Raw genomic sequence first — 26,970 nt, 5'->3', positions numbered from 1 at the left:
CCTTGGAAGTGAATAGCTGTAGCAACAGGCAATCCTCTTCTTATTCAAAAAGATACTTCTCTGTCACTACAATAAGATGGAATGAAGTTTAGGTAACCTTGGGTCCTCTCCAACATCCACAGCGGGCCAGCGTGAAAGGCTTGGAGCTGAGCCGGCCAAGAAGGAAGAAGATACGGCTCTCAAACGCAGCACAGAAGCGAATTACAGAGACGTGACTTGTAATTTCCCACTTGGTGACTCATCTTCCCATTTCTAGTTAGTTCTCAGCAGAACCTTTGGCTCATCCTGTCTGATCTGGAATTACTGCACACGTAAGAGTAGCAGTGAAGAAGTTGGGTTAAGGGAGGGGAGATCCGGGTTCAAGTCCTCGTTCAGCCACAGAAGCTCGGGGGGGGGGGGCAGGGATCTGGCCAGTTTTTCCTTCTCAGCCCCACAGCCAGCATGGGGCGTTGGTTAAGGGGCTGGACTAGGAGCAGGGAGACCTGGGTTCCAGTCCTCCCTTAGGCAAAGTTGCTCTCTTAGCCCTGGGCTGGGAAATTGAAGAACACGTATCTACAGGTAGTCCTCAGTTTAAGGACAAGTTCCGTTCCCAAGGTCTGTCCTTAAGTTGAATTTGTATGTAAACCAGAACCTTATTATTGTGTAATACTGTATAAGTAGTATTGTGTATTTAACTTGAATCATTGTGTATTGAACTTGAATTTTGCTACAATAGGCTCTGTTCTTAACTATGGGTTGTCCTTAAACCAGGCATTCTTAACCTGGGGACTACCTACTAATCTATTCTGGACCAGCATGGTAGATTATAACCTTCAATGAAGAGGACTTTATCCCACCCTGGCTTGATTTGGGATCATATTAACAACAACAATAATAATATACATACATATATATATATTGTGCACACACACACATATATACAAACACACCCATATGTTTTAAAATTTGTATTTATAAACAGTACAATTAACTGAAGCATATATACACAAAAAAGAAGAAAGCCATACAGAAGTAAATGAAACACCAGAAACATAATGACTCTTTTGTTCCATGTCAGCATGTTCAAAGAGCTCCCTTTCGTGTGTTGGACTTTTTTTTAAAATGCATTTTAGAAGGATAAGTTTGGATCGGTGTTGGTTTGTTCACAAATTTATATTCATGAGCACAAAATATGAAGTAGGTATTTACAGAAGCACCTACATTGCACGTATCTAAAAAGGGCAGGGCTTTGATTACAGTTATGAACACTGTATTACAGTGTTTGTCAACCTTGGCAAACTTTAAGATGGGTGGACTTCAACTCCCAGAATTCCCCAGCCAGCCATGCTGGCTGGGGAATTCTGGGATTTGTAGTCCACCCATCTTAAAGTTGCCAAGGTTCACAAACACTGCTATAGACTGTCCTCTTGGCTTGATCACACCCACAATCATCTTCTCCAATTATGAATGAAGTACCCAAAATGCATCAAAGGAGGGACCTTCCGTCTCCCAATTCAGCAGCAACATTTGGAAAGTCCATCCTGAATCCTAGCTGCCACCTTATTTATCAATGACCTCAGGTTTGGTTAAGTTAATAATACTGTCTCATTTAAGAGAGAAAGGCTAGTTGCCAGCCAATTCATGTGGAAAGAATCTGTTGCTCTGTTGAAGCGAGTCAACATTGTCAAAAAAGAGGGATTTCAAGAGTTACAGTTGAAACACATATCTGCATGTAAAACTTTATTGCAATGAAATCCCTTAAGTAAACCCTGTTCAAATGCCATGAGGTACGTACAGGCCACTTCTCCAACCTGGGGTCCTCTGAATCTCTTGGGCATGTTAACTGGGGAACTGTGGGAGATCCAAACATCTAGAAGACACCCAACAGGTAAGGATGGCGATTTCCCATGCACACAGCTTGGTGAGGAAGAACTAAAAGAGAAGCTGAGAAGCAGCTTTAGATAAGCAAGGTATATCTCCTCTTCAGACATGACTAAGAGAACATCCAGCGTACTGTAAACTGATCATAGTAACCACTGATGTTAACACAGGAATTAACATCAACTGGATCAATTCACATCCCGCCATCCCCTGACAAAGCTTGAGAGCCTTGAAGGAAGGAGGAAATGAAGAAGTCTGCAAACAAGAAGAAAATGGAGCATTGTCTCCACATAATTGACTCTGCATTTCCTTCTGCCATCCCTTCTCTCAGCTCCCCAAACTACAGTGGTACCTCGGGATACGAACTTAATCCGTTCCGTGACTCTGGGTGTATCCCGAGTTGGTCGTAACCCGAAGGAAATTTCCCCATAGGGTTCAATGTAAATCCGGTTAATCCGTTCCGCCCTCCGAATCTGGTCGCACCCCAAGGCAAATTTCCCCATAAGGTTCAAGGTAATTGAACGTCCACGGACCGCATGTCAGGGGCGGGAAAATAGCCGGGCGCGGTGCGACGCGGCGGGAAAATGGCCGGGCGCTGTGCGGCAGAAAAATGGCCGCAGACCACATGTCAGGGGCGCAAAAATGGCCGTGGACCACGTGTCAGGGGCGGAAAAATGGCCACGGACCACGTGTCAGGGCGGAAAAATGACCGTACCCCGAGGCGGAGTTCGCACATTGAGGTAAATTTTTGTGGCCGGAGCTGGTCGTAACCTGAAAAGTTCGTTAGTAGAGGCGTTCGTATCCCGAGGTACCACTGTATTTGACTCAAGCACTGGGTGGATTCACTCATCTGGCCTACCAGATCCTGAGAATAGGAATGCAAAGTCTTTCCCCCATGGATCTAGCCGAGACTACATTGCCCTGAGAGGAGACATCTTGGAAAGAATGCTAAGAATGCATTCTTGCTCAAAAAAAATAAAATAAATCCACCTCACTTCTGAAAAGATGTGTGAGATGGCTACAGTAGTTCATCTTTCTTGCCTCCCTCATATAGGAGAGGAAGGCTGTCTGCAGACACAGGACACAGAGGTTTCTTTGTATCCCACTCTTGGAATAACCGCGTGACCATGAAGTATGGTGTGGTCAGTCAAGGAGGTGCTGCAAAGCAGAAGTGCTCTCCAAGGAAAGCCCCATGCTGGGGTGCGCAGGGAGTTTTTGTTGTGAAGAGAAACCACCCCAATCATCTTTCCTCCTGCCTCTAAACCAATCAGTACCTTTATATCCGGGTAATTCACTTAAAATTGGGACATCAATTTGACAGAGCAGACACCTGCTTTACAAAGAAGGCAGCGAAGTGGATTCTCAGTTCCCTGGTTTAAAGCAATTTCTGGGTGGCCAGCCAAAAATCTCTCACGATGCAGCAACCCGTGAATTTCGTTGTCCCAACCCAGTGTTGTCCAAACTTGGCTACTTTAAGATGAGTGGACTTCAACTCCCAGAATTCCCCAGCCAATTCCCCATGCTGGCTGGGGAATTCTGGGAGTTGAAGTCCGCTCAAAGTGGCCAAGTTTGCACAACACTGTCCCAACCAATGAGAAACACAACAATGGCAGTCTCAATATGAGATATAAACGAATGTATATAACACATCCTGCAAAATATACAACATAGTATTTTAGGACCTGAGTGTGGCTCTTGGCTTTGAATACTGTACTGGACAGTTATCACCATTATTTTAATATAAACTTAGATCCAAGTTAACGTGCAGAGAATTGCACAGTAACAAAACGTACCTAACACTGCTTTCTTCTCTTTGCATTGAGTTGATGACAAAGTTGTTAAGGCATAGGGCAAGGTTGAACGAACTTTCTCTAAAGAGCAAGACATTATCTTTCTCCCTTCCTTCATTCTAAGAAGGGGGACTTTCAGTTAAAGGGAACAGGACCAGTTTGGACTGGATCAGATAATGCAATGCTTATCCACAAGAATCTTCTCTATTCTCTGGTCTTGATCCCAGACTGAATTGCTATTTGTTCACGTCCTGGTGTCAGCATGCTTAAACCAATCTGCGTACGCTGAGAGAGACTTGTGAACGATTCAGTAAGATCCAGATTGGAATTCAGGGTTCAAAAAGACTCAAGTAGTTGGGGGAAACTTATCCAACTGCTCACAAATGGAGAAACATGGATGGATCTTTTCAAGCTGTACGACCCAATACTGAGTCCTTCCTTAGTCTGTAGGATGCTACCCAGGACTCAGTTGGGAAAGAACACTCAATCTTCCATGACCAAATTCCAATTTTCCATAGCAAAATTCCAATTTCCATGACCAAATCAGCAATGAAAACTGCTGTTTCCATTTTCAATTTCAATTTCAAATGAAATTCCACTTACGGATTTTTTTTTTGTTTTAAATTAGGATGTAATGTAAGAATATGACAAACTAGAAACACCATGTAACTGTACTACTTGTCCCTTTAGTTATTATCTGATTCCAAACAGCTCCAGGTAGGGGTTTTTTTTTTGCTTGTTTTATAAAGTGAAATAAGAATGTTGTATCAAATGAAATGTGTGTGTGTGTGCGTGTATGGGTGAATTTTTCTTGGATTTTTAAAGTGCAAATCTCACCACTTGGGTCTTGGAAAGACTTTTAGAAAAAACACTATAGGATTCTCTCTACTCTTAGAATACATACCAGTAACTAACATCAGGTTCTTGACGTGTAATGAATCTGTTTGGGTTGATAATTGTGGCATGTAGATTTCAGAGTATTGTTTTCAACCAGTTCTTCATTTTCCACACTGTCTGTACAAGACATGCTGAGGTGAGGTACTTCTACCCAGAGACTCCCACAATTGCTAGAGTCATTTTCACATCTTCTCTTTTCTATAACCTGTTCTTCGGGCTCACTACAAAGAGATGACTGTGAGTTTTCTAGACTTGCACAAATGCCACTGCATCGGACTCCTCCAGTCCTAATTTCCAAGTCTGTAGAAAAGTTCAGGCTGTGACCTTCTGAGAATATTAACTGATTCAAAAAGTCTATATCTCTGTTTGCGACTTCCTGACATTCTCTACTAGCATCTGGAAAATCATCAGCAAAGATAACTGGTTCATCCATAATGGAGTCCTTGGAAAGGAAGGTCCTCTCTAAGATTTCAGAAGAAGGACCCCTTGTCATCCATTCTACTGTAAAAAAGGGCTCTGACATCATTATAGCTGGCCAGCTTTCTCCATTTAGCTGAGAATTTCCAGATCCAGATGAGTCAGGACTTTTTGGAATCGTGTCAACTGTTGGGCAGTTTTGGTCTTTCTTCTGGAATCGAAGCCTTTTGGCGTAAGGAACAGGGCTGCTACTATCATCATCGCTGTCCTCATCTTCACTTGATAAAGAATGCACTGAAAGAGTTGATGGGGAATATGCTTGGTGGGCAGGTGTGCTTTTCTGTTCCAGAATGAATTGGACATTCTTCATGGTCCATTCACTTTCATCAAATTCCAGCACTTTCACTGGGTGCTGATACCTAGAAAAATCCTAATTTGGAGAGGGAGACGGGGGGGAATGAGAGAGAGAGAGAGAGAGAGAGAGAGAATCCAATTTCATTTTCTAAAATTGAGAAAGAGGAGGTAAGAAGAACAGCTAACAAGAATGGGTGGAGACCGGCAGGATTGTGGAGAAGCTGGTGCTTTGTTTGCTTACTGTAGATCACAGACTTACTCACAAATGAACATATGCATAAGCTACATCAAAAACTTGACTTGAAATTTAGAAATTTGGAAGAAAGTAAAAGCGAATTCAACAAACAACAAAACCAGATTTGGAAGTTACACTGAATTCATTCAAGCTGGCAACCAAGCTAAAACAAGAGGATAAACATATTAAAGACACAGAATATCAAGAATTATCTTCCGAACAAAGAACTCAAACAACAAAAATAAAGGAGGACAGACTAGAAATAGCAGATTCAGAATCACTGAAAAACAATTTAATGTTCAGAGGGATACCCCCAGGATTTGGAACAGATGACTTCTAGAGAGAAATGGAAAAAAATTACTTAAAGAATATCTTGATACAGCGGTAGATGAAGAATTAGAAATTCAAGAAAGTAAACTAATGGACATCATAAAGATGACATTTACCATGTGACAGATATATTCAATGCACATGTTTAAAGACAATGGATGAAATACTGCAATTACAAAGGGAAAACATCACCTTTAGAGACAAAATAATAGCAATTCTACCAGATGTTCCCTGAGATATACTTAAGAAACTCAGAGATGTGATTTTTTTTTAAAAAAAAAAAACCTTTGTCTACAAGAACGATAGGTTAAATACAGGTGGGTCACTCAGTTTTGCCTGGAAGTCTTTATCAATGGTTCAGAGCCTTCATATATTCATCATAAGATGCTAAGATGCTAAGAATTTTTAAGCATTAATAGAACAAGCCAAGAATTCAGAACAGTCAGGCCAAAAATTGGATCAGGTAACAACTTTTTTTTCATAAATTTAACTGACAGCTGACATCATGGATCAAATTAAAATAGTCTAACCAATATTAATGGATTGGATAGACCATTCCAAGGGAAAAAGATTAAAAAAAAAAACTAAATAAGGAAAATGCAGACATCTAATATATCCTCAAGAGACATATATTAAAAAAAAGACAGTGTTAATTTGCTAGAATGTAAGTCAGTCAAAAGTGTGTGGCTTCATGTAGAAAGAAAAACCAAGTAACTACTGTATATATATTAGGAACTTATCATGGAACTTGGCAAACCAGATTCAGATCTAGCAGAGGGATTTTTTAATTAAAAAATAATTAAAAAATCAGTTTTTATTTCAGATTTTTGGTTTCAAAAAGAACAAGGAAAATTACAATGGCTTCAATTTATGTTCCAAATGATAATAAAACAAAACATTATGAAACACTTTTTCAATGTTCTTGCAATTGCAGATGTTTTGATTTTTAGAGACATGAATCAGGTTGTTTTCCTAAATCTTGATAAATGGACTTCATACAAAAGGAGCTCTAGTAATCTGCCAAAAACCATTGCAGGTTACATGTCATTATTCCTCTCTCAGATGCATAGAAAGATAAATGTCCTTCAGAGAAAGAATATATTTATTTTTCTCCTTCTCATAAAATCTATTTAGGTTTGTATGAAATTTATTCAAAAATAAGAGCTTTTTTTTTGAGCTCTGAAGATCTGGCTGTTCCCACAGGAATTGGGCCTAAGTATTGAGTGAATCCAACTTCAAGGGGTGTAAGAAGATGAAGATTGAGTGGATTATTATTATTATTGCAAGAAGATATCAAACTGAAGTGAAAATTTGAGTTAAAGAGGTTTTTCCAAATTAATTCAACTCCTGACATTTATTTATTCACTTGTATGAAGTCGATTTATCGAGATTTAGGAAAACAACCTGATTCATGTCTCTAAAAATCAAGAATCCATTACGAGAATCCAGTAAAGCATTTATGAGAGAATTATTTTTTTCCTTGGCATCAATCAGAAAACCATACAAAAATAGAAAGATATATTGTTCAATGATTTGAAATAATTAAAATCAAGAATCGTGGTTATAGAACAAAAAGATTAAGGTGATTTGTAACCAACTAAATCTTTTGGAAATAATTGATAAGATCATTCTTGTTAGGCAGAAATATTTCAAGACAGGTAACAAACCAGATAAATTGTTGGCCTAGCAAACAAGAAAACAATTATCGTTTCAATCTGGGATTGTAAGATATATATATTGAGCTCAGAAGAGAAATCAGTTTGTTAAATACTATTCTCAGCTATATGGAAAATAGACACCAAGTTTGGAGAAGATTAAAGAATATTAAACAAATCTCTCAATGAATACGGCTTTCTCTTTGATTAATATTACGATAAGTCAATGAGCGTTTTTGTATTTCTGTTCTCTCTTTTAATGCCAATAAAGATTTGGATCTGTAAAGAATATTTGGATCCAACACAGATTACAAAATTTACAGACCAGCAAAAGAAATTATTTACTAAGCCAATTTCAGAAGATGAAATAAAGGATGTGATACAGACGTTAAAAGGGAATAGTTCCCTAAGACCAGATCGGTTTTTAACATGCTATAAGACTTTAAAAGAAATTTTGACAAAGCCTCATTCAGAATATGTATGAGATACAACTTCCTTCTTCATTTCAGGAACCTTTTATATCCTTATAACAAGAACAACCCAATCTGTTCAGAATTGTATAGGCTTATCACCTTATTGAACACAGACTACCAGCTTTTTACGGCTATTCTTTACAGCTATCCTTCCAAAGAGGTTGGGTAATCTTTTAGTCAACACAATTCCCCCTGATCAGAGTAGATTGGTCCTAAAGAGAGACAGGAGAGAAAATATCAGATGTATTTTGAAAACCACGGATGATGTTAATCAGAAAAAGGGGAAAGGGGCTATGATTTTTCTTGATCCAGTGAAAGCTTTTGATAATTTGGAATTGACTTTTATAGTCATGATCCTGAAGAAGATGAATTGTGCTCAGATTTGCTTTCAAGGACATAGAGAACTTGCAATGGACAAGACGCTAAGATAATTGTAAAGGGATTTCTATCACAAAAATGCATTATTACAAAAGGGAGAAGCAAGGTGGTCCCCTCTTCTCTGTTTTCATTAGCATTAGAATGACTGGTAAGGAAGATACAGCAAAAGAGTAAAAATTCAGGAATTTCTCTCTGAAATGTCTCCCCGATTTCAGTATCTTCATGTAAGTAGTATAGTTCAAACAGAGCCACAAAAAGATGTCATACTTAGAGATGTGACTAAAAGAAATGCTCATAAAACGAAACTCGGAACATCTGTTAAGGAATATATATAAATTGCTACTGAAACACGTTTAAGAAATGGAACAAGTCTAAGATTAAACGGTTGCACAATTTAAACAGAGCAGCTGATATTCAACAACGAGAATGCAGTTAACTATTTAAAGCTCATAGCTGGATTTTAAAAATGACCCATTTTAATTGGAAAGTGATGTTTGCACTTTTTAATGCACCATGAGAAATCTGAATTCTCCATGAATCTGGTTCCTATCTAGGATAAACTCACTGGAGGTCCCCTCTGGGTGGGGGGGGGGACTTTGAGGGGACCTCTCAGTGAGTTTATCTTGCATAGAAACTAGATGCTTTCAAGAGTAGAATCATAAGTGCCATCAGATGTCATTAATCCAAGACCATCAACTGTTAAATACCAGCTATGAATCCCACTGCTATGAGCAAAGCTCACCCTCCACAGAGAGATTGCATCTGTTTAAGATGAAGAAAATCTCTAGGTCCACATTAGCATCCCCAGTTAAAAAGGTGTCAGGGCACAAGGTGGGGAACAAGGTCTCTCTGAGTGACTGCACATGAATAACATTAAACATCTGTCCATAATGTACGCCAATATCTATCAAAGAATATATCAAACATCTCAACGCTTGCAGGAATCGCTGATCAATGGTCTTATCCAACATCAGCGCTCTCTGCAAAGAGACTGGCAAGCAAATTTTGTGAAGATGGTTTCATCAGCAGGGATTATCAACCTGGTGCCCTTCCAGATGTTTTGGAGCCAGACTGTCACAATCTCTTGCCATCAATCCCAGAAGCTGCTATTTGTTTTGCACTGACCAGATGAAGGTTGGCATTAGGCCAAGAAGAGTGGTGGGTCTGGCAGTTTCTTAGTCACTCCCTTTAGGTTCCTTTCCCATCTTAGCTCTCTTGTACTTCTTTCAGAAGCACCTGCTTTGAGGCTGCTATATTTATCTTAACTATGACCATGTCCAACAGAAAGTATAATTGAGCTCTAAGCAAGTAGCACTTCCCCAAACTGCATCGAACAGTTGTTGCTCAACAGTTTATCTTCATGGCGTATTTTCCACATTAATGTATTTGCCATCGGTTCCTTGTTTATCAAACCAGGACTGTCATTGCTACAGTCTGTCTCTCCACTCAGTGTCCTTCCAGTTGACCAATGGGGAAGGGCAATGTGAAAAACAGCAGCTGGCCAGTGGCCTACCTAATCTTGTTTTTTCCTCACAACACATACTTTCTGCAATGAGAAAAAAATTAAAAATAAAACCTTATTAGCCAGTGTCTAGGGCAGGGTTTCTCAATCTTAGCAACTTTAAGATGTGTGGACTTCAATTCCCAGAAGCTGGCTGGGGAATTCTGGGAGTTGAAGTCCACACATCTTAAAGATGCTAAGGGCTGGGGAATTCTGGGAGTTGAAGTCCGCACATCTTAAAGTTGCTAAGGTTGAGAAACCCTGGTCTAGGGGAACCACAAAGCTATCACTCAAAGCAACCGGAAAGCATATGGAGGAAGACACCAAGACACCATAGTGCCTTGACTTCAGGAAGAGGAGGAACTCTAAGGAGCTGGGAGACAAGAATTCCTGCCAGCGGGAAACTGCCTGCCCCACTTCTCCTGTAGAAATGCTGCAAAATTGTCTTCCCAGGTTTTCTTCTGAGTGGAAAATGAATTGGCTTAGTTTGTGAAAAACTGCGCAAGCCCCACAGCATTATGGGTACATACAGACACGGCACCAATCTCAGATCAGTGCAGCCTCCGCATCTGGAAAGAGGCACATTGGTAGGGGAGTCTAACTTCCCCATACTCTTTTCAAAAACCTTCCATACTTCCCATACCAAAGCTGAAGGCATCTCAACTTGCTTGCTCTTGATTTTGTAGTAGAGGAGAAACATCACAACACCAGTCACCAATACGGCTAGCAAAGGAAGGGCAACAAGTTCCCATTTTCTTGCTGCAAAAGAAAAAAAAGAGCAGTTACAAAATAGGTATTCCCCAGATTAAGAGTGCCCGGGTTACAGGCAAACCACAGTTAAGAACAGAGCCTACTGTAGCAAAATTCGAGTTAAATACACAATGGTTCGAATTTGTTCTTAAACTGGGCACTACCTGGACTAGTGGCCTGGAGCAAGGTTAGCTCCAGAAGGGTTCTTGTTTGGGCACTATACCTCTCCCTCCAACCACACAGATATTACAGTTACCAGGATTCTCTCGACAAAGGCATCCAGTGGCTAACATAGTTGGGCAGGACAGTACAGATAGCCCCCAGTTTAAGAACGAGTTCTGTTCCCGCTGTCTGTCCTTAAGTCGAATTTGTACGTAAGCTGGAACCGTATTATTGTATAATACTGTATAAGTAGTATTGTGTAATGAACTCGAACCATTGTGTATTTAACTCAAATCATTGTGTATTTAACTCAGATGGTGCTACAACTGGCTCCATTCTTAACTATGGGTCATCTGTAAACTGGACGTTCTTAGCTCAGGGACTCCCTGTATAGGTAAGGAGAAGAAAAGGAGCTCTGCCCCCAAAGCAAGGGAAGTGAGAGACTAAGCTGTGAAATGCACCCAAATAGCAGTTAGTGCTCTGGAGCTGCTGGTGAAAAGCAAGGAAAAGCGGGAACCTCTGCGACTCTGTCTTGAAATGAAGGAAGAGTCATCACGGACCTCTGTGATTCTTTGATCTGTTTCTTGTCTACATCAAAAGACCAATCCCAATATTTTAATGGGATTGCATTGACTATGGGTGCACACAACTGGAAGTTTGCAATCCTACGCAAGGATCTTCTGTGTTGAATCAAGGTCACTGGGGAAGTTAAGCTCTAGATCTTTGACTCCTCCTGTACCTTCTTCATGCAACCACAGGCAAAAGGGCGCCAAGAAATTGCTCCGTTTCCTGTCCCCATTTCTAAAGAAGGATGTTCGGGCATGGAGGCAGTATTTGCCATGGGGCCACTTTGTTGTGCTGATGTCCACTGAAGGCTCGTGCATGTTCTCATATTTCATCTGAAAGATAAGCAAGCCCAGGCTTGAACCCAACAGGAATACTGGCAAAGGAGCACAGCAGATAGACAGAGAACAGTAGACCTGACACTCATCCCTAAGGGTCCAACTTTCCTTTCCTGAGTTTCTTCTTCCACATTTTTAAGAACAAGTCACACATCAACTTAATGGAGGAGGGATGAACGTGGATGGACTATGGATTATTGCCACTTGATATGTGGAATGGTCTCCAAATGGCTTGACAAGGAGATATTCCTGGAGCATTGGGCTATCAAGGGCGACTAGTCTTGCTGGCTATCTGCCTAACTCCTGAATTAAGGCAGCAGACTTTAGACATCAATGGCTGGGGAGCAATGGTGGAAGATGACTATCCCTTTCCTGCCCTCCCTGTGAGTTTCTCAGATGTATCTGGTTGGCTCCTGAAGGATGCAGAAGGCTGGACTGATCTAGCAAGGCTCTTTTCATGTTCTCCAGGCATGAAAGTTTAATAACTACAGGTTATGAAGATTTCGTAAGTTCAAGAACTATAACTCCCAGAATTCCTAGCCAGCAGGAAAACCTAGGAATTCTGGGAGGTGCCAACCTAACATACTTAGACAGCATCATATTTGGGAAGGCTGAGTTAAGAGGAATTTTCATTAGATGAATTAAGGGAGGCAAAGGGAATGTTTCAAGAACATCCATCTTAAATATGTCTCTGGACCACATATCTTATCTTCTTAGCCAGTGCTCTCTCAACCCTGGAAGCTCGTGAATTTGTCTGACTTTGGTCAATGAAATCTCTAGACTCTGTCTCAGATAACCAGGAGGTCCTGGGCAGAGTGGCCCTTCCTAACACTGCTGTCCAAGGAACAAGGCATCTAGGTGGCTTTTCAAATGGAGATGGACTGCAATGGACAGAGGGTCTCCCCAGTGCTGGTGCCTTAAGAGTGAGACACTGCTATTTACCAAAATCTGCTTTGACCCCTTAGGCTCCTAGTGTGGCAACAGATTTATCTTTCAGGCTACCGACCCCTGGTCTGTCCTTGTCCTTTTATTTTATTTTATTTAACTGTTGCTTTATTAAGACACTTTATTTTTTAGTCCTCTTGAAAGTTCCATCAAAGGAGCAAGGAGACACAGCTCTTCACAATAAAATAAACCCTCATTGTTAGATAGCAAATATAGTCAAAGAATGTGCAGATGATCCAGTGTTTTATTTCATGGGTCATGGTGAAAAGGGTCTTAGGAAGATCTCCAACTGAAGATCTTTGGAAGAAGGACAGGATACAAATGTAATAAATATTTTCCAAACAAACCCAAGAAAGAGGAGAAATTCTCTGGCTCACCCGTGCCTTGGATCCAGCTTTCCAAATCTCCAAATCATATGTCAGATCCTGAAAGATGTGCTTCATACAAAATGGATAGGTGAAAGAAATGTTCACACCAAAGATATTTCTGGTATATTTTACTCTGAGAACTGGAGGAGCGAGTTCCACTGGAAAAAAATAAGGCAGGTGGTTAGGGCAAGTTATCAAAGCAAGAGGGTTGCACTCATGTCTGGAAAGAACAGGTGACTTTCCTGGGATAATCTAAATGCAGAACTCGAGATTTTCCTTAGACTAACCTTCTCTAGCCTGCTGCCTTCCAGATGAGGTAGAAATACAACTCCCAGAATTCCTACCACCAGGAATTTTGGGTCTACAATTGCTATAAGGTTGAAAGGCTGCCCTTTACCATCTATCCTGTTGTACTGGCTCCTTCTCTTTCCTTTCACCAGGCTGATGACCGGGTCAACTTTTGCACTGACTTTTGCAACCTCCTCTTTGGAGTTCTTTTGTGATCACACCTCCCTCTTCTCATTTCTTTCTTGAGCTGCATCTGAAATAAGGACTGGACACATTTCCATCAAACGACTTTCAACTGGCTACCAGGTCTAGCAAAAGCTCCCCTTCAAAGCCCACTATGGACTTGCTGCCTCGTTTCCCTGCTTGTATACAGGTAGTCCTTGCTTAACGTCCATTTGTTCAGTGACCATTCGAAGTTACGATGGGGCTGAATGAGGAAACTTATGGCCAGTCCTCAAAGTTGCGGCTGCCACAGCGTCCCACAGTCACAATTGCCATTTGTGACCTTCACTGCTGGCTTCTGACAAAGTCAACGGGGAAACCGGCAGGAGGTCATAAATGGCAATCATATGACACCACGCTTAACAACTGCGCAGGATTTGCTTAACGACAACCAGAACTGCTGCAACTGCCGTCATAAGTCAGTGTAGTCACGTGATGTCACGCTTTGCAACTGCAACTTAGTTGCTGGTCCCAATGACCATCATTAAGTGAGGGCTATCTGTATCCTAATACACATGGCTTTCCTCCCTCTAGTTCAACTTTCTCAGTCCTTTGAAGAGCACTAGCTCTCTCCAAAGACGGACCTCTAGATTATCCTCCAGCAGATGTCCTGATCACCCAGACTTGGCCTATGCCCAGACGCTCTTATGGATAAGCTGCCATTTATCACAGCACAGCTAGCTAGGTTTTGTGCAGCAGCACGGAAGATCCGCCAGACCTGGACTGGCCAAGTTCCTGCCACACAGATGTATCTTAAGTAATTTTAGATATTATCAAACTTTATGTAAATTTAGATACTATATTATTTATAGCCTAGACATAGATGGCTTCTTTTGGATTTCTCTCATAAGTCCCAGTCAGGCTGTCTTATAGATGTATTTTAATTTGGTCTTTAATGTTATTTCTTGGTTCCTTAAGCTAGATTGGTTTACAGGTGCTTACAGATCACTTAGGGACCCACTTCTTGTCCTGGCTGAAGACTGCAATGAACTGTCTGACCTCTGCGCTTCAGTTTGGACCCCAGAACTGTGGGATGGCACCTTTCTCACAGTCCTCTCTCTTCTATCTCACTGGACTTCGTTCACTTTGTTCACCATCAGCTCTTGGCTAGACTTTTTCCAGTTTGATGGCCTCATTGGCCAAAACAACTGGGAATTATGGAAGCTGTAGTCTAACACACGTGGAAGGACACCAGGTTGGGGAAGCTGCCCTACAGCAATGAAGCTGTGATAGGTGTAACTTAAAATGGTTGAGCAGTTGCCTGGCTCTTCCTCTGGTGAACTAAGAAAACCTTTCTATATTCATGCTAGGACAGTGTTGTCCAAACTTGGCCACTTTAAGATGAGTGAACTTCAACTCCCAGAATTCCCCAGCCAGCCACTCATCTTGAAGTCCACTCATCTTAAAGTGGCCAAGTTTGCACAACACTGTGCTAGGATGGGCTGAGCATAAAAATGGAATATTGTTGTGAAGTAAAGCAGCAGTGGCCAACCTACGTGACCCCCACACTTGTAACCCCAACCCCCCTTTTGGACCCTTGAAAATTACACTGCTAAATTTGGGCAGCCACAGCAAGAAATGGAGAGACAATTTCCCATAATCTGAAAACACCTTTCCCACCCAGGAATCTTGCACCCTTGGCTCATGGCCATATTCTTCTTTCTGTATCCCTTGGATGCTTCAAAGGATCCCACTGGATTTTCCATCTTCCACATTAAGCCACAGCTCTCTAAATCCTTCACCCATTTTCATTTACTCTTCGTGGCTATCTGAGCATTTAGGCTGTATCCCCAGAAGCCCCTTAAGTGGTTCTGTTATAAACCCAGCGGTCCATCCCCACACCACGGTAAACCTGATTCATTTAAACCTCCTCTCATTTTTGTGGCTTATCGCATTATGTGAAGCCAAGCCATGTGTTTCAAAACCCAGAAAATGAGCCCCTTCAGTAACTAACTTAATCAGAGTTATGCTAAGTGCTCTTTCCCCTTGCCTGTGCAAACCTGCAAGAAAGCAGCATTTTCCTTTTCAGAAATTGCTAGCATGGATCAACCACATTCTGCACTTCCATGCTTCCTGGGAGGATGATGGGGGGCGTGTAGGGAGAGAGCTACGTCCACAGGATCATCGTACCGTGAAGGATGTAATCTACGGTTTCAGTTGCCGATGAGATGAATCCAGCCCGGGTTCCACTTTGAGCTTCCACCCTGACCCAGTATCTGTTGCTGGGTTCTTGCAACACACAAGTGATGTTGCAGAGGGTGCCAGTGATGTTTCTGCAGGGCTGCACTTCCTTCCACTGAACATCAAAAGACTCCCTGCCAGAAGAAGCCACAAGGATGAGCTATGCTTTGGATCCACCCGAGATGCTGTGATTTCTGCCTTCCCCACCGAACCCTGCAGGGTGATAGAGGGTGGGCCTGAAATGCCCACTGGGGGGGGTGTCCATGATTGGGTCAAAAAAGTCAAGATGGTGGCCACAGCCATGCAAGCAAAGCCCTGCCCTTTTTTACAAGGGTCAGAACATGGCTGTGGCCACCGTCTTGACTTGTTTGACCCATTCTCTGCACACCCTCTGCCCCCATGTAATGGTACGTGGGAATAACCCTGGGAGACAGGAGGAAGAGCCGCAGCTGAGGCAACAGTCGGAGAAATGAAATCTTGAGTCTGAAGGAGGGGTGGGAGTGGAGAAAGCGTCTCAGAAGGGACCCTCCTTAGTTTTTGAGAGAGTAAAAGTGAGGGACAGGAGGAGTACTTTCAGACTTGCAAGATAGATAGATAGATAGATAGATAGATAGATAGATAGATAGATAGACAGACAGACAGACAGACAGACAGACAGACAGACAGATGATAGATAGCTAGATAGATAGATAGATAGATAGATAGATAGATAGATAGATAGAAGACAGAAGATAAATAGAAGGTAGATGATAGAAGAGAGAGAGAGAGAGAGAGATGGATTCTTATTTTAAAAAGGGGGGGTCTGTGGTATGAGCTTTACCAGAGATGGGGAACTGCATTACTTACTCTGAAGTAATATCCAAGACAGTTGGTATGTTAAGCTACGGTTTGCTTAACAACGGCTTGCTGACAATACCACATTTCTCTGAGTTCATACAACACATTAAGCTATAAAGTGATTGGCAAATCACCATTTGTCGGTTCACCCAGGACCCCAAATCAGCATCAAACATGCTTCATTATGGTTTAGCAGCATGTGAGTGAATTCAGCCAACGTCCTGTCCCATACAGTAGTATGTGGTGCATCAGCCCACCTGACCTGGTGCCTCTGAGATGGGTGGGGACTGCAACATGGCAGCCATTGGGGGGGAATGCCCACAACATGGCTTCAATGTTCCCCATGGAGCCCCCAGACCCCAAAGCCCATTTCCCTTTCCTTCAATGCTCACATCCAAAGGACGGTATAGGATACTCCCGGGGGGGAGCCATCAGGAGGCAACCACTTCACGAACAGACTGTAATCCTTTGACACAAAGGTAATGTTACGAGGTGGCTGGAGCTCTTCACCTGTCAAAAATTAAAGCCAGAGGTTTTCTTGCTTCTTGGGTCAAAAGGCTGGATTATACAGTCCAGTGGAGCATTTTGGGGACAGCAAGCTTGCCCACCCACCCCCAATTCACGCATGGTATAAACTAACGAGGAACTTTCCTCAGCCCTGCCTTTTGGAATGACACTTTCCTAGTTTGTGGGTGTAGAAGAAGGCAGAGGTGGCCTTGAAGAAGGTACGGGAGCTTAGCCCGGGAAAACAAGGAAGTGTGAGAAAGAAACTCAAGATTGCCCCACCTTGACTCTCTTTCGTATAAGAGGGAGGGGAGAGAAAACACTGTCTGGCTTTCAAGTTCCTGTTATGAGTCTCTATCAATAAAATTGAGTTCTAGTATTTTTCGTGGTGTTTCCTGACCTAGTCCAACTCAAAAAGCAGGAAGAGGACAAGTTGGCCAACAATGAGCACAAGATTGCCAGTGTGCAAATGATGTGACTTACGCACATGCCTCAGTTGTCTGGATACAAGCACAATTGTTTTTTGTGTGTGATGACAACACCATCCATGTCATTTCGACATGAACACAGTTTGTTATGGATGACTCTTTCCCCGTAACTGAGTTTCCCAATTTCAGCTGACCTGCCCCTGGCCCTTTCACCCCGGAGGCAATAAAACTTGCATCCAGGTATCCTCCTTCAGACTGTATTCAAGTGGCTGCATTCACACAACACACTGAACCTGGTCATTCAAGCAATCTAACTCCTGGATCCGTAAAAACCCTAAAGTAACCAAGGAGGTGGGGTTGCGCAATAGGCTAAGCCATAACAAGAAACAAATCAAAGTTAAAGCTAAACTAGCTTTGTGAGTTGCGTGAATGCAATTGCTTGGTTTTGTAAGTAGGAAGAGATCAAAACAGGCACACACCACTGGATGCTCTTCCTCTGAATCACACAGATTCCCTTTGGACAGAAAGTAAGTGTGTCAGGGAAGAAGTGTGCAACCCCTTCCTCTCACACAGTTGGGGGAAGAATTCTTGGTTGGGAGAAGCAGTTAGTTCTCAGAGACTCCACTACAGTCCAACCATCTGAACTGATACAGTCCAGAAGTGAACAAGCCCCCTTCGGACACCACCCCGAGTCTTATGACTGGGAAGTCTACAAATAGAGAAAATAAATCGTCTTTAAGGTACACAAAACTCAATACCATTTTCTTGACAGAAGTGTTTTGACATTGCCTTCTTTTCTGTTTAGTCCTGGGATCTCCTAGTGGTGTCTCATCCCTGTACTAACCAAGCCTGATTCTACTTAACTTTTTAAAGATCAGCCAAGGCTAGAGAGCCCGTTTGGTATAGTGGTTGAGGCACCAGGCTAGAAACGGGGAGACTGTGAGTCCTAGTCATGCCTGAGGCAGGAAACCAGCTGGGTGACTTTGGGCCAGTCCCTCTCTCTCAGCTCTAGGAAAGAGGCAATGGCAAATCACTTCTGAAATCATGCCAAGAAAATTGCAGGGACTAGTCCAGACAGTCACCAGGAGTCAACAGTGACTCAAAGGCACACAGAGACACAAAAAGTGGGCCAAGTTCTGCCACCCTGCTGGGCTTTATACATTATATACCAGTGTTTCTCAACCTTGGCAACTTTAAGATGTGTGGACTTCAACTCCCAGAATTCCCTGGCCAGCATAGCTGGCCAGGGAATTCTGGGAGTTGAAGTCCACACATCTTAAAGTTGCCAAGGTTGAGAAACACTGTTGTATACAATGAAATATTTACCCATCAATCAATCTTAGCAGTTAAAGATCATGAGAGGGTTCAGGGCCCACGAAGACCTTGATCCTACTCTGGTGGACTGTAATCCCCCCACTCCTCACTGCCCCACACAGAAGCACCTGCACCTCTCCCATATTTAGCCAAATTTCCCTCCTTTCCATTCCAAACCACCCGTTTCCACTCTGAACGGGGGAGATGGACGCTCGGTGGGCTTTGCCTGAGAAATCTCCCCCACCTTCCTGTTCCCCACATCAAGTGCAAATCGCTACACCCTGAATCCAGGGAGGCTTTGAAAAGGCAAACTCCTTCTTGACTTGGTGGCATTTTCTGAAAACCGTGGGTAACTGGGAATGGGAAATCAAGCCACCCAGAGGGAGGGGAGGGGAGACATCGTACCTTGAACTGGCTGGAACGGCGCTATGACCATCAGCAGCACGATGCCGACCTCCAGAGAAGACATTCGGAAGCGAGTCCACTTTCTTTCTGCCCACTTTGCTTCTTACTTTCACTTCACAGCTTCCTATGTGCCACCCGGGCATAACCTGGTGCCCGTGAATGGTGGCCACCTAGAGGTCAGCATCAAGATCACATCCGCCTTGTTTCTTATTCTTTTTGTTCTCTCTTTGGACACTTTTCCTTCCTTCTTCCTTCTTCTTTTCTTTCTCGGCCCGTTTGACTCTTTATTCGTTTGTGTTCGTTTTTATGCTCCTGGTAACATCTTTAATAACCTTTATTGAAAGAAAAGACCCCACGCTGCTGGAAAACACCTTCGCCCCGGCTCTCGTGGGGGCGGTGGGAAAGCCCCACTGATTGTCTCTTGCTTCTCCTGGCACCGTCCCGTCCCTTGGAGCAAATGCGTCCTCTCTTCCACGCATGCGAGTCACAAAGCTGCTCGCTCAGGAGATGGGAGCAGAAGCCGCACCAGGAAACCACCCTTTCCAAAACCTTTCAAACCCTTTTCAGAATCAATACGGGAACCACCTTTCTCGAACGCCACATTCAAAATCCATGAGAAGTCCTGGACCAAACACAAGGCTTGAAACCTGCTTCACCCCCTAAACAAAATTTATCATGTTGGAACGGGCAAGCCAGCTGAACCTGGAGGGTTGGGGCGGAAAGAGAAGACTGGCTGGGGGTTTTGGTTAGCTTGCTGTGCAGAGCCAGCCAATGGTGGTTTATTCAGTACATGGCTAAATAAACTATGGTTTAGCAGGATGCACAAACCAGGTTTTGCTTTCAGCCTGATTGCCTCAAGGATGTTATCAGAGCAAGTGGGAGAGAGGGGAAAGACCATTAAATTAGGGTTAATTTAAGACTGGTTGAATGTATTGTGAAATCTACTGAATCTGCTTTGTGTTAGGGATGCACACATTTGAATGCGCCATATCCCTATTATTGGAAATTGACTCTGGGAGCCTCAGGGCTGGTTAAAGGAATTATTCAAGATCAGAAAGAGAAAATCACACACCCGATTTGTAGCAATGGGTTTTTGTGATAGCTGTGGGCCTACATTTGTTTCCTTTGTTTCTTTTTGGGCAAAGAAACAAAGAAGGTGCTTTTCAACAAGTCACATTTTTGGTTCTGTTTACAAGAACCTTTCCCGCACCTCTCCCCTTTGTTCTGTGATTAGCAGGATTGTTCACGTTGAGGTTAAAGTCTATTCTTAATATTGTTATATATCTACACCTTTGCATTCGTCCGTTTGATGATAATGAAACAAGATTTTAAAACGGTATATTGTGCAAGTCCAGAAAATGCGTTAATTCACCGATCGGGTTCACCAGCCAAAGACTATTATGCCACGGACAGGGAGGAAGCCTGCTTGAAAAAAGAGCAAGCCGGAGATAAGGAAAAATCTCCTAAACTTTTTTTTCTGCGAAAAGAGGGAAGCAGCTTTGAAAGCCAACCTACAAACCTCGTCCTTTTCTTTTTCTCCCCCCGCCAGGGGCTCGTCCAACTAAATCTGAACAGGCAGATGCGATCCACAAAGCCACGAGGCGTTCCCGGGATTGCAAAGGAAGCCCCGCCCACCCCGCCGTTTTTCTCCGGTCTCTGTTGCCGCCACGTGGCTCCAGCCGCCGGTAACCAGCCAGGGTAGGCAACCTGGGGCCCGGGGGCACCACTGCGTTACAGTACTACTCTGCAGTTGGACGGCCAATTTCCTGATGGCCTGTAGCCTCTATTGCTTATCCTGTTTCAGCCAGGGTGGTTCAGTGGTGAAGATGTTGGGTGGTGTTTTAAGATGGACATTTTAAATTTTTTAAATAAATAAAATAAAGAAAATGTTGGTCTAGGAGTAGAGAGACCCAGATTCTAATCCACCTTCTTCCATAGAAGTCTACTATGTGGTTTTGGCTCAGTCCTTCCTTCTCTGCCCAACCTACCTTACAGGGTTGTTGTTGAGAATAATGGGAGGAGGGAGCATACGTATGCCACCTTGAACTCTTGAACGAAAGGCAATATATAAAAGTGTACCTAATTCATAAAGACATTCCTCTTTGGGGAGTTCTCCCTGGAGACGTTGGGAGAAAACTTCTGCCGTACAATACTTCACACATCCACAAATCGGATGGCAGATTTCAGAAGGCCTGCTGTGCAATTCATTGGTGAGGCAGTTCGGGAGAAATGTCACTGGGTGGCAATGTTTGCCTTCACGCCTGCATTAACTTCTGAAATGCAAGTGAACTCCCTCCTTGGAACTACTTTCCTGTTCAAGTTGAGTTACCGTGTTTTCACTGCTAATGTTAACTCCAGTTTTCCACCCAATCATTATAGTTTGACATACAAATGCTAGAAAAGTCACATTCTTTGAACATTCAAACCGTTTCCGGCACATAGCCCATAGCTTTCTAACAAAGGTTCTGCTAGGTCAGTGTTTCTCCACCTTGGCAACTTTAAGATGTGTGAACTTCAATGGCTGGCTGGGGAATTCTGGGCATTGAAGTCCACACATCTTAAAGTTGCCAAGGCGGAGAAACGCTGGGCTAGGTAGATCACAAGGGTGGTCTGTGCCATGCATAAAAAAAAGGTCAGGTCTTTGCTGTCACAGTCGTAACCACCATTTTGACTTTTTTGACTCTCCTTGTGGGTGTCTCAGCCCCACTGCAAAATACATTAGCATTTTACAGAAGGGGTACATGGTTTTTCTGTCCTCTGCCCATAGCTGTCTTCCTTTCCTTTCCTTTCCTTTCCTTTCCTTTCCTTTCCTTTCCTTTCCTTTCCTTTCCTTTCCTTTCCTTTCCTTTCCTTTCCTTTCCTTTCCTCTTTCCCTCAAATGGGTCCCCTTTCATTTCCCTTGGTCTCAGCGCCTTATCGCGCCATCTGTGAAAAGCAGAGCAACCTTCACCGTCCCTGTTGGCCATGAACATTTACCGAAAGAATCTCTGTAAAAACAGCCCGGAGGCTTGTGCTGGCGAGGGCTCCTCCGCCTCGCCCCACCCCCAGGTATGTCTCTGCAGCCGGATGACAGACAGGAGGCATTTCTCCCAAAGCCCGGGCGAAACCCCCACACCCCTGTCCCCAGACAGCCAGGAGGCCGTTTTCCCCTACTGAAAAGGGGCCTGGGATTAGCTCCCCATCCTGGAGACCCAAGGTTGACATTCTTTCCAGCGGTGTCCCTTGGAGGGGCTTTAACCCCTGATTGCCCGTGGACACAAAAGCCAGGTGGAGCCTCCTGGGAGGGAAGAGTCCACGGGCCAGGGGGAAGGGGAGGGGAGGAAAGGAAAGGAAAGGAAAGGAAAGGAAAGGAAAGGAAAGGAAAGGAAAGGAAAGGAAAGGAAAGGAGGAAATTAGAAAGAAATAAAGAGAGGGAAGGAGGAAGGAAAAAGAAAGAAAGAAAGAAAGAAAGAAAGAAAGAAAGAAAGAAAGAAAGAAAGAAAGAAAGAAAGAAAGAAAGAAAGAAAGAAAGAAAGAAAGAATAAAGGGAGGAAAGGGAGGGAGGGAAGGAAGGAAGGGCAGATGGACAGACCACTGAGGCTGCAGTTACAGATGAGATGTGCAAGAAGGGCTTCTTGGCCTTTGAATGCAAGGTTTTTCATCTGTAGAACAATTTCACTATTAGCTTTTGTAATCACCCAAAGTAAAAGAACAAAAAATCAGAATAACCTGCTGGAGAATTTTGATGTGTGGATTTGATCTGTGGACTTTTCTATAGCAACTGCTTACATTCAATTTATCTCGGCTGGAGTAATTGAGGTCTAATAGTGGGAAATTTGGAATGAAATAAATTAAACTTAAATATCAGCAAGGTTGAAATAATATTTTTGTTTCAGCCACCAAATACAGATATATGAGACTCTTCCCGTTCCAAGTAGAAGGTGAAGATTTTTGTACATTTTCACTTTGGTCCAGTTTAAAGAGGCCAATTCCCCATCTTCATTGGCTGCAGGATCCACGGGAGCGGCAAGAGAAGGACGCAAACAGCTTTTGTGTTGTTGTGTCACAAGCCCCACCCCTTTCGACTCGCACGTGCTGGTGGTGCATTTGTCATTTCGACCAAAGCAGGAAGCTGTGGCAGACGCCCATGTGCTCAACTTTTAAAATGTTTCTTTAATAAATCATCTGTTGTAACTAAAGATAAAAAACGGGCAGAGTCTTAGGCAACCAACTAGACTTAAGGTTAGGCTCTGCTGGTTATGGGAATCTGGGACTTGCGGTCTCCAGCACAGGGCTCAAAAAAGACGACAACCACAAGCGTGCGATTGGAGCCACACGACATGACACATGCAAAAAAGGCTGGGGCTCTGATTGCATGGCTGTGGCTGCCATCTTGCCTTTTTTGACCCTCCTCCCTGCAGACACTGCTGGGTGAGGTCAATCTTGATTTTTTTTGACCTCCATGCAGATATCCCCCTCTACCATCTTGAAGAGCTCCCGCTTGGAGAAGGCTGCCCTGTTCAATTCAGCTTGAACTGAGCCTTCTTCAACAGCAATCATCACTGAACAACCAAAGACACAATATGGATGTACACAACTCATAAACAGAACCACCCTAAAACCAGGTTGACCACAAAGACAGCAACAGCTCACATTTATAAGACACTCTTTGCCATTTATTTTGTTCCCCAGAATTTATTGCTGTCATGTTTCACTTGCTCTTGTTGAGTTTTATGGAACATCCCAGACCCATTTAGGCCAAACCATGTAAGGTTTATTTGGAATTTGAGAAAATAACTTTCTCCTCCACATCCTGCTGGAATTTTGTTTCTTCTGGTCTTCATTAAGACTGGATGTTTTTCTGATTCTTTATGCCTGATTACCAGATCCACCATGTGAGAAACTGAATCAGCCAAGGTGTGTCAGTCGCCTCAGCAATGCCCAATAGCACCCCAGCGTTCTGAGAAAGGTGGGTGGGGAAGAATTTCTCTGTTGCACCAACCCTTCCTGCTTACTCAGTGGAAAATAATGGCTTGCATTGACCAAAAAAAAAAAAAAAAGATTTTTTTTTAGTGATGCTTCTGTGAAATAAGAAAAATAATGGCACTCTTTTTTTTAATATAATTTTTATTAAAGCTTTTAAATAAGAAGCTAAAAATGAACACAGACTAACATAAAGTAAGGAAGAAGGAGGAGGAGGGAGGGAGGGAGGAAGGAAGGAAGGAAGGAAGGAAGGAAGGAAGGAAGGAAGGAAGGAAGGAAGGAAGGAAGGAAGGAAGGAAGGAAGGAAATCAAAGAAAAGGGCACTCTGTGATGATTAGGGCTGGAACTGCCAACCAGGTCATGGCAATACAAGGTAACACCTCCAGACCCAGTTTATATTCTGGAGGGAAGGAAGAACTGAGAGGAGATGGGTTGGAGGGTGGGGGTAGAAGGATGGGTCTGGGAAAGCTCAGAATCCTAGGCTAGGAATACCTCCATCTGCCTGAGGGTCAGGAATATCCTGAGTTTCCTCAGGTGCTGGACCCGGATGTTGGGAGTCCCATCTGGAGGAGGCTGATCATTGCAAGTTGCTGATCATCCGTGAAGGGCTTGTTTTCATTTTAATGGAACTGTGTATCTGCTTTTGTTTAATTTGAGTCTTGTGTGAGCCACCTAGGGTTGCAATGTTTGAGTTGGACGGCCAAATCAGTTTCTTAAATCAATAAATAACTTAAATAAATAAACTTATTAGTGCCAGAGAAGGGGAAGACTGACTCACTAGATTTGTTGTAATCTCAAATGAACCTGATTAGACCTAATTTTAAGTTATTGAATAAAACTTAATTCTTTACAAATTAATACAGTGACTGTGCCATCCTATATCTCTACCCTCCTGCCCCATCTGACCTAATTAGGTTACCTCAGAAACTTAAATGAATAAAGGGGAAAAAAAACAAATTTAGTGGTGGTAGCAAGACTACTAGAGTTTCTAGAGACCTCTCAGAGTCTGTGGGATGTTGCTTTTATTTGGTGGGACAAAAAGATAATAAGAAAAGGATGTCCACAACAGAGGAGATGTGAGATGGGCTTAGAAACTAGGAGGCATCTGCCCACCGAGACAAGCCATGGGCTCTTCTTAAGAAGAAGACTTTTGCCTTGGCAATGCCAGCATTTGCAGAGAGATTAGCAGTGTGATGCCTGCCAGGGTTAAAATCTTGACACCCCTGGGTTGTATTCTGAGGAATCCCAAAAGGGAATTCATTTTTTTATGAAATAAACATTAGTTGAAAATTAAAAGTGGCCCAAACTTTGGGAGACCACCAAATCTCACAAGACTTCTGGGCTCTTCCTTGAAATCTGGTGAGATTTCACACCAACATGACAAGAACGTTGAGAGATTGTGGAGCAAGGTGGCAGCAATCTTGTAAAATCTCAGGAAGGACCTGCTGAAATCTTACAAGATTTGTGTGACTCCTGTGATTTCAGCCATTAAAAAAAATAAAGAATCACTGTTAATTGCGAGGGTCCATGCCTGAAAGAATTATAATGTCTGGTTTACAGGAGCTTGGCTTCTTTTCTTATTGTCTTCTGAATCTTGCTTCCTTGCCTTGAGCTCCTAGTTTAACCATCTGGCTTGATTCCTTTGACTGGTTTGTGATTCCTAGTGGACATCTTCTTGTGTCTCAGCTAGGCAAGGAATGTGGAGCCAAGGATACTGAAGCCTATCAGGTTTATGATCCATTTGATCAACACATATTTTGTGAACTTGTACATGTGATGGCCAAGGGCAGGACGCCTGGCCATCAGAAAGAGGGATTGTGACACACCATTGCAATGGTAACAGCATGTTCACCCAGACTCATAAAAATGCCTGTCTTTGCACCCAGAAATTCTCACTTATTGCACATTTTTGCTCCTTGCTTGTGCAGTGTTGGGCTGGCCCAATTTTATGACACCACAGAAATGTGGTCAGTAGTTGATGGGCAGAGATGCCTAACAGTCACAGGACAGGCTACCTCCCAAATATCTCTTTCTACGAACTTAAGTGAATGATTAACTTTAACACACTTTGGTTCTTTACCTCTAAAAAGCCTTTAAATGTCACCACTGGCCTTGCAACATACACCCAGCCCTTGTGCCTAGTCCATCCACAAACAGGCTGATGCTGGATACAGCTATCAAGCTTTCTCTAATTCCCCCTTTAACCTCCATTGCAACATGGAAACTATGAAATGTTTTTCCTCTTACACAGCATTTTTACTACTGCTGGGCAGAAATTTTCCCCCCTGCATTTCTTTCTACCAGTTCTCTTCAAAATGAGACATAAGAAATTGCTTCTGAATTTTCTTCCAAAGGAGAAGAAAATTTTGGAAAAATGGTCTCGGGTGGGGTGGAGTGTCCCTGCACATGTTTAATTAGAAGATGGCCAGAAGATCTTTCTGGCAGTCTGCAGCAGCGGTGTCCATAACTAGCCAGGATGATATCAACATGAAGACATAGACATCACGATGTTACCGTGCAAGCGACAGCCTTATGAAATGACGTCACAATTGGCTAAGTTGTGTCATTTGCATCATGACATCATCATGAACATGTCATCAAAAGTTCCTTTTGCTCCTCCCATTGACACCAGTGGTCTGTAGCCTCCCTGGCTCCCGATTCTTCCATTCAATCCAAGACATCATGAAGGAACTCCTGTGGGATTTGTTTCAGCTGAATCGCTACAGTTCCCACAAAGGGAGAATCCTGCCCTTGAGAAATTTTTGGGAAAGTTCTCCTTCCCCAGGAGAAGTTCATAGGAATTGGAGCGGAG

General features: G+C 43.0%; 1 protein-coding gene across 1 annotated transcript; it reads right to left on the bottom strand.

Moving 5' to 3' along the window:
• Positions 1-945: 945 nt before the first annotated feature.
• On the bottom strand, positions 946-19,649 carry IFNLR1 (interferon lambda receptor 1). Its single transcript, XM_015887367.3, has 7 exons — positions 19,197-19,649; positions 16,938-17,055; positions 15,658-15,842; positions 13,027-13,175; positions 11,542-11,701; positions 10,534-10,649; positions 946-5,394 (listed from the first exon to the last, which is right to left on the bottom strand). The coding sequence occupies exons 1-7, from the start codon at positions 19,258-19,260 to the stop codon at positions 4,567-4,569; spliced, it is 1,620 nt and encodes a 539-aa protein (XP_015742853.1). The 5' UTR covers positions 19,261-19,649; the 3' UTR covers positions 946-4,566.
• Between the last annotated feature and the right edge of the window lie 7,321 nt (positions 19,650-26,970).

This window comes from Python bivittatus, unplaced genomic scaffold (genome assembly GCF_059951505.1).
Source record: "Python bivittatus isolate LINGU-HERP-01145 unplaced genomic scaffold, Pbiv_v1 ctg000250_np1212, whole genome shotgun sequence".
Classification (NCBI taxonomy): domain Eukaryota; kingdom Metazoa; phylum Chordata; class Lepidosauria; order Squamata; family Pythonidae; genus Python; species Python bivittatus.
Note: the sequence above shows the minus strand (reverse complement) of the source record. Positions and strands in the feature narration are given on the sequence as shown.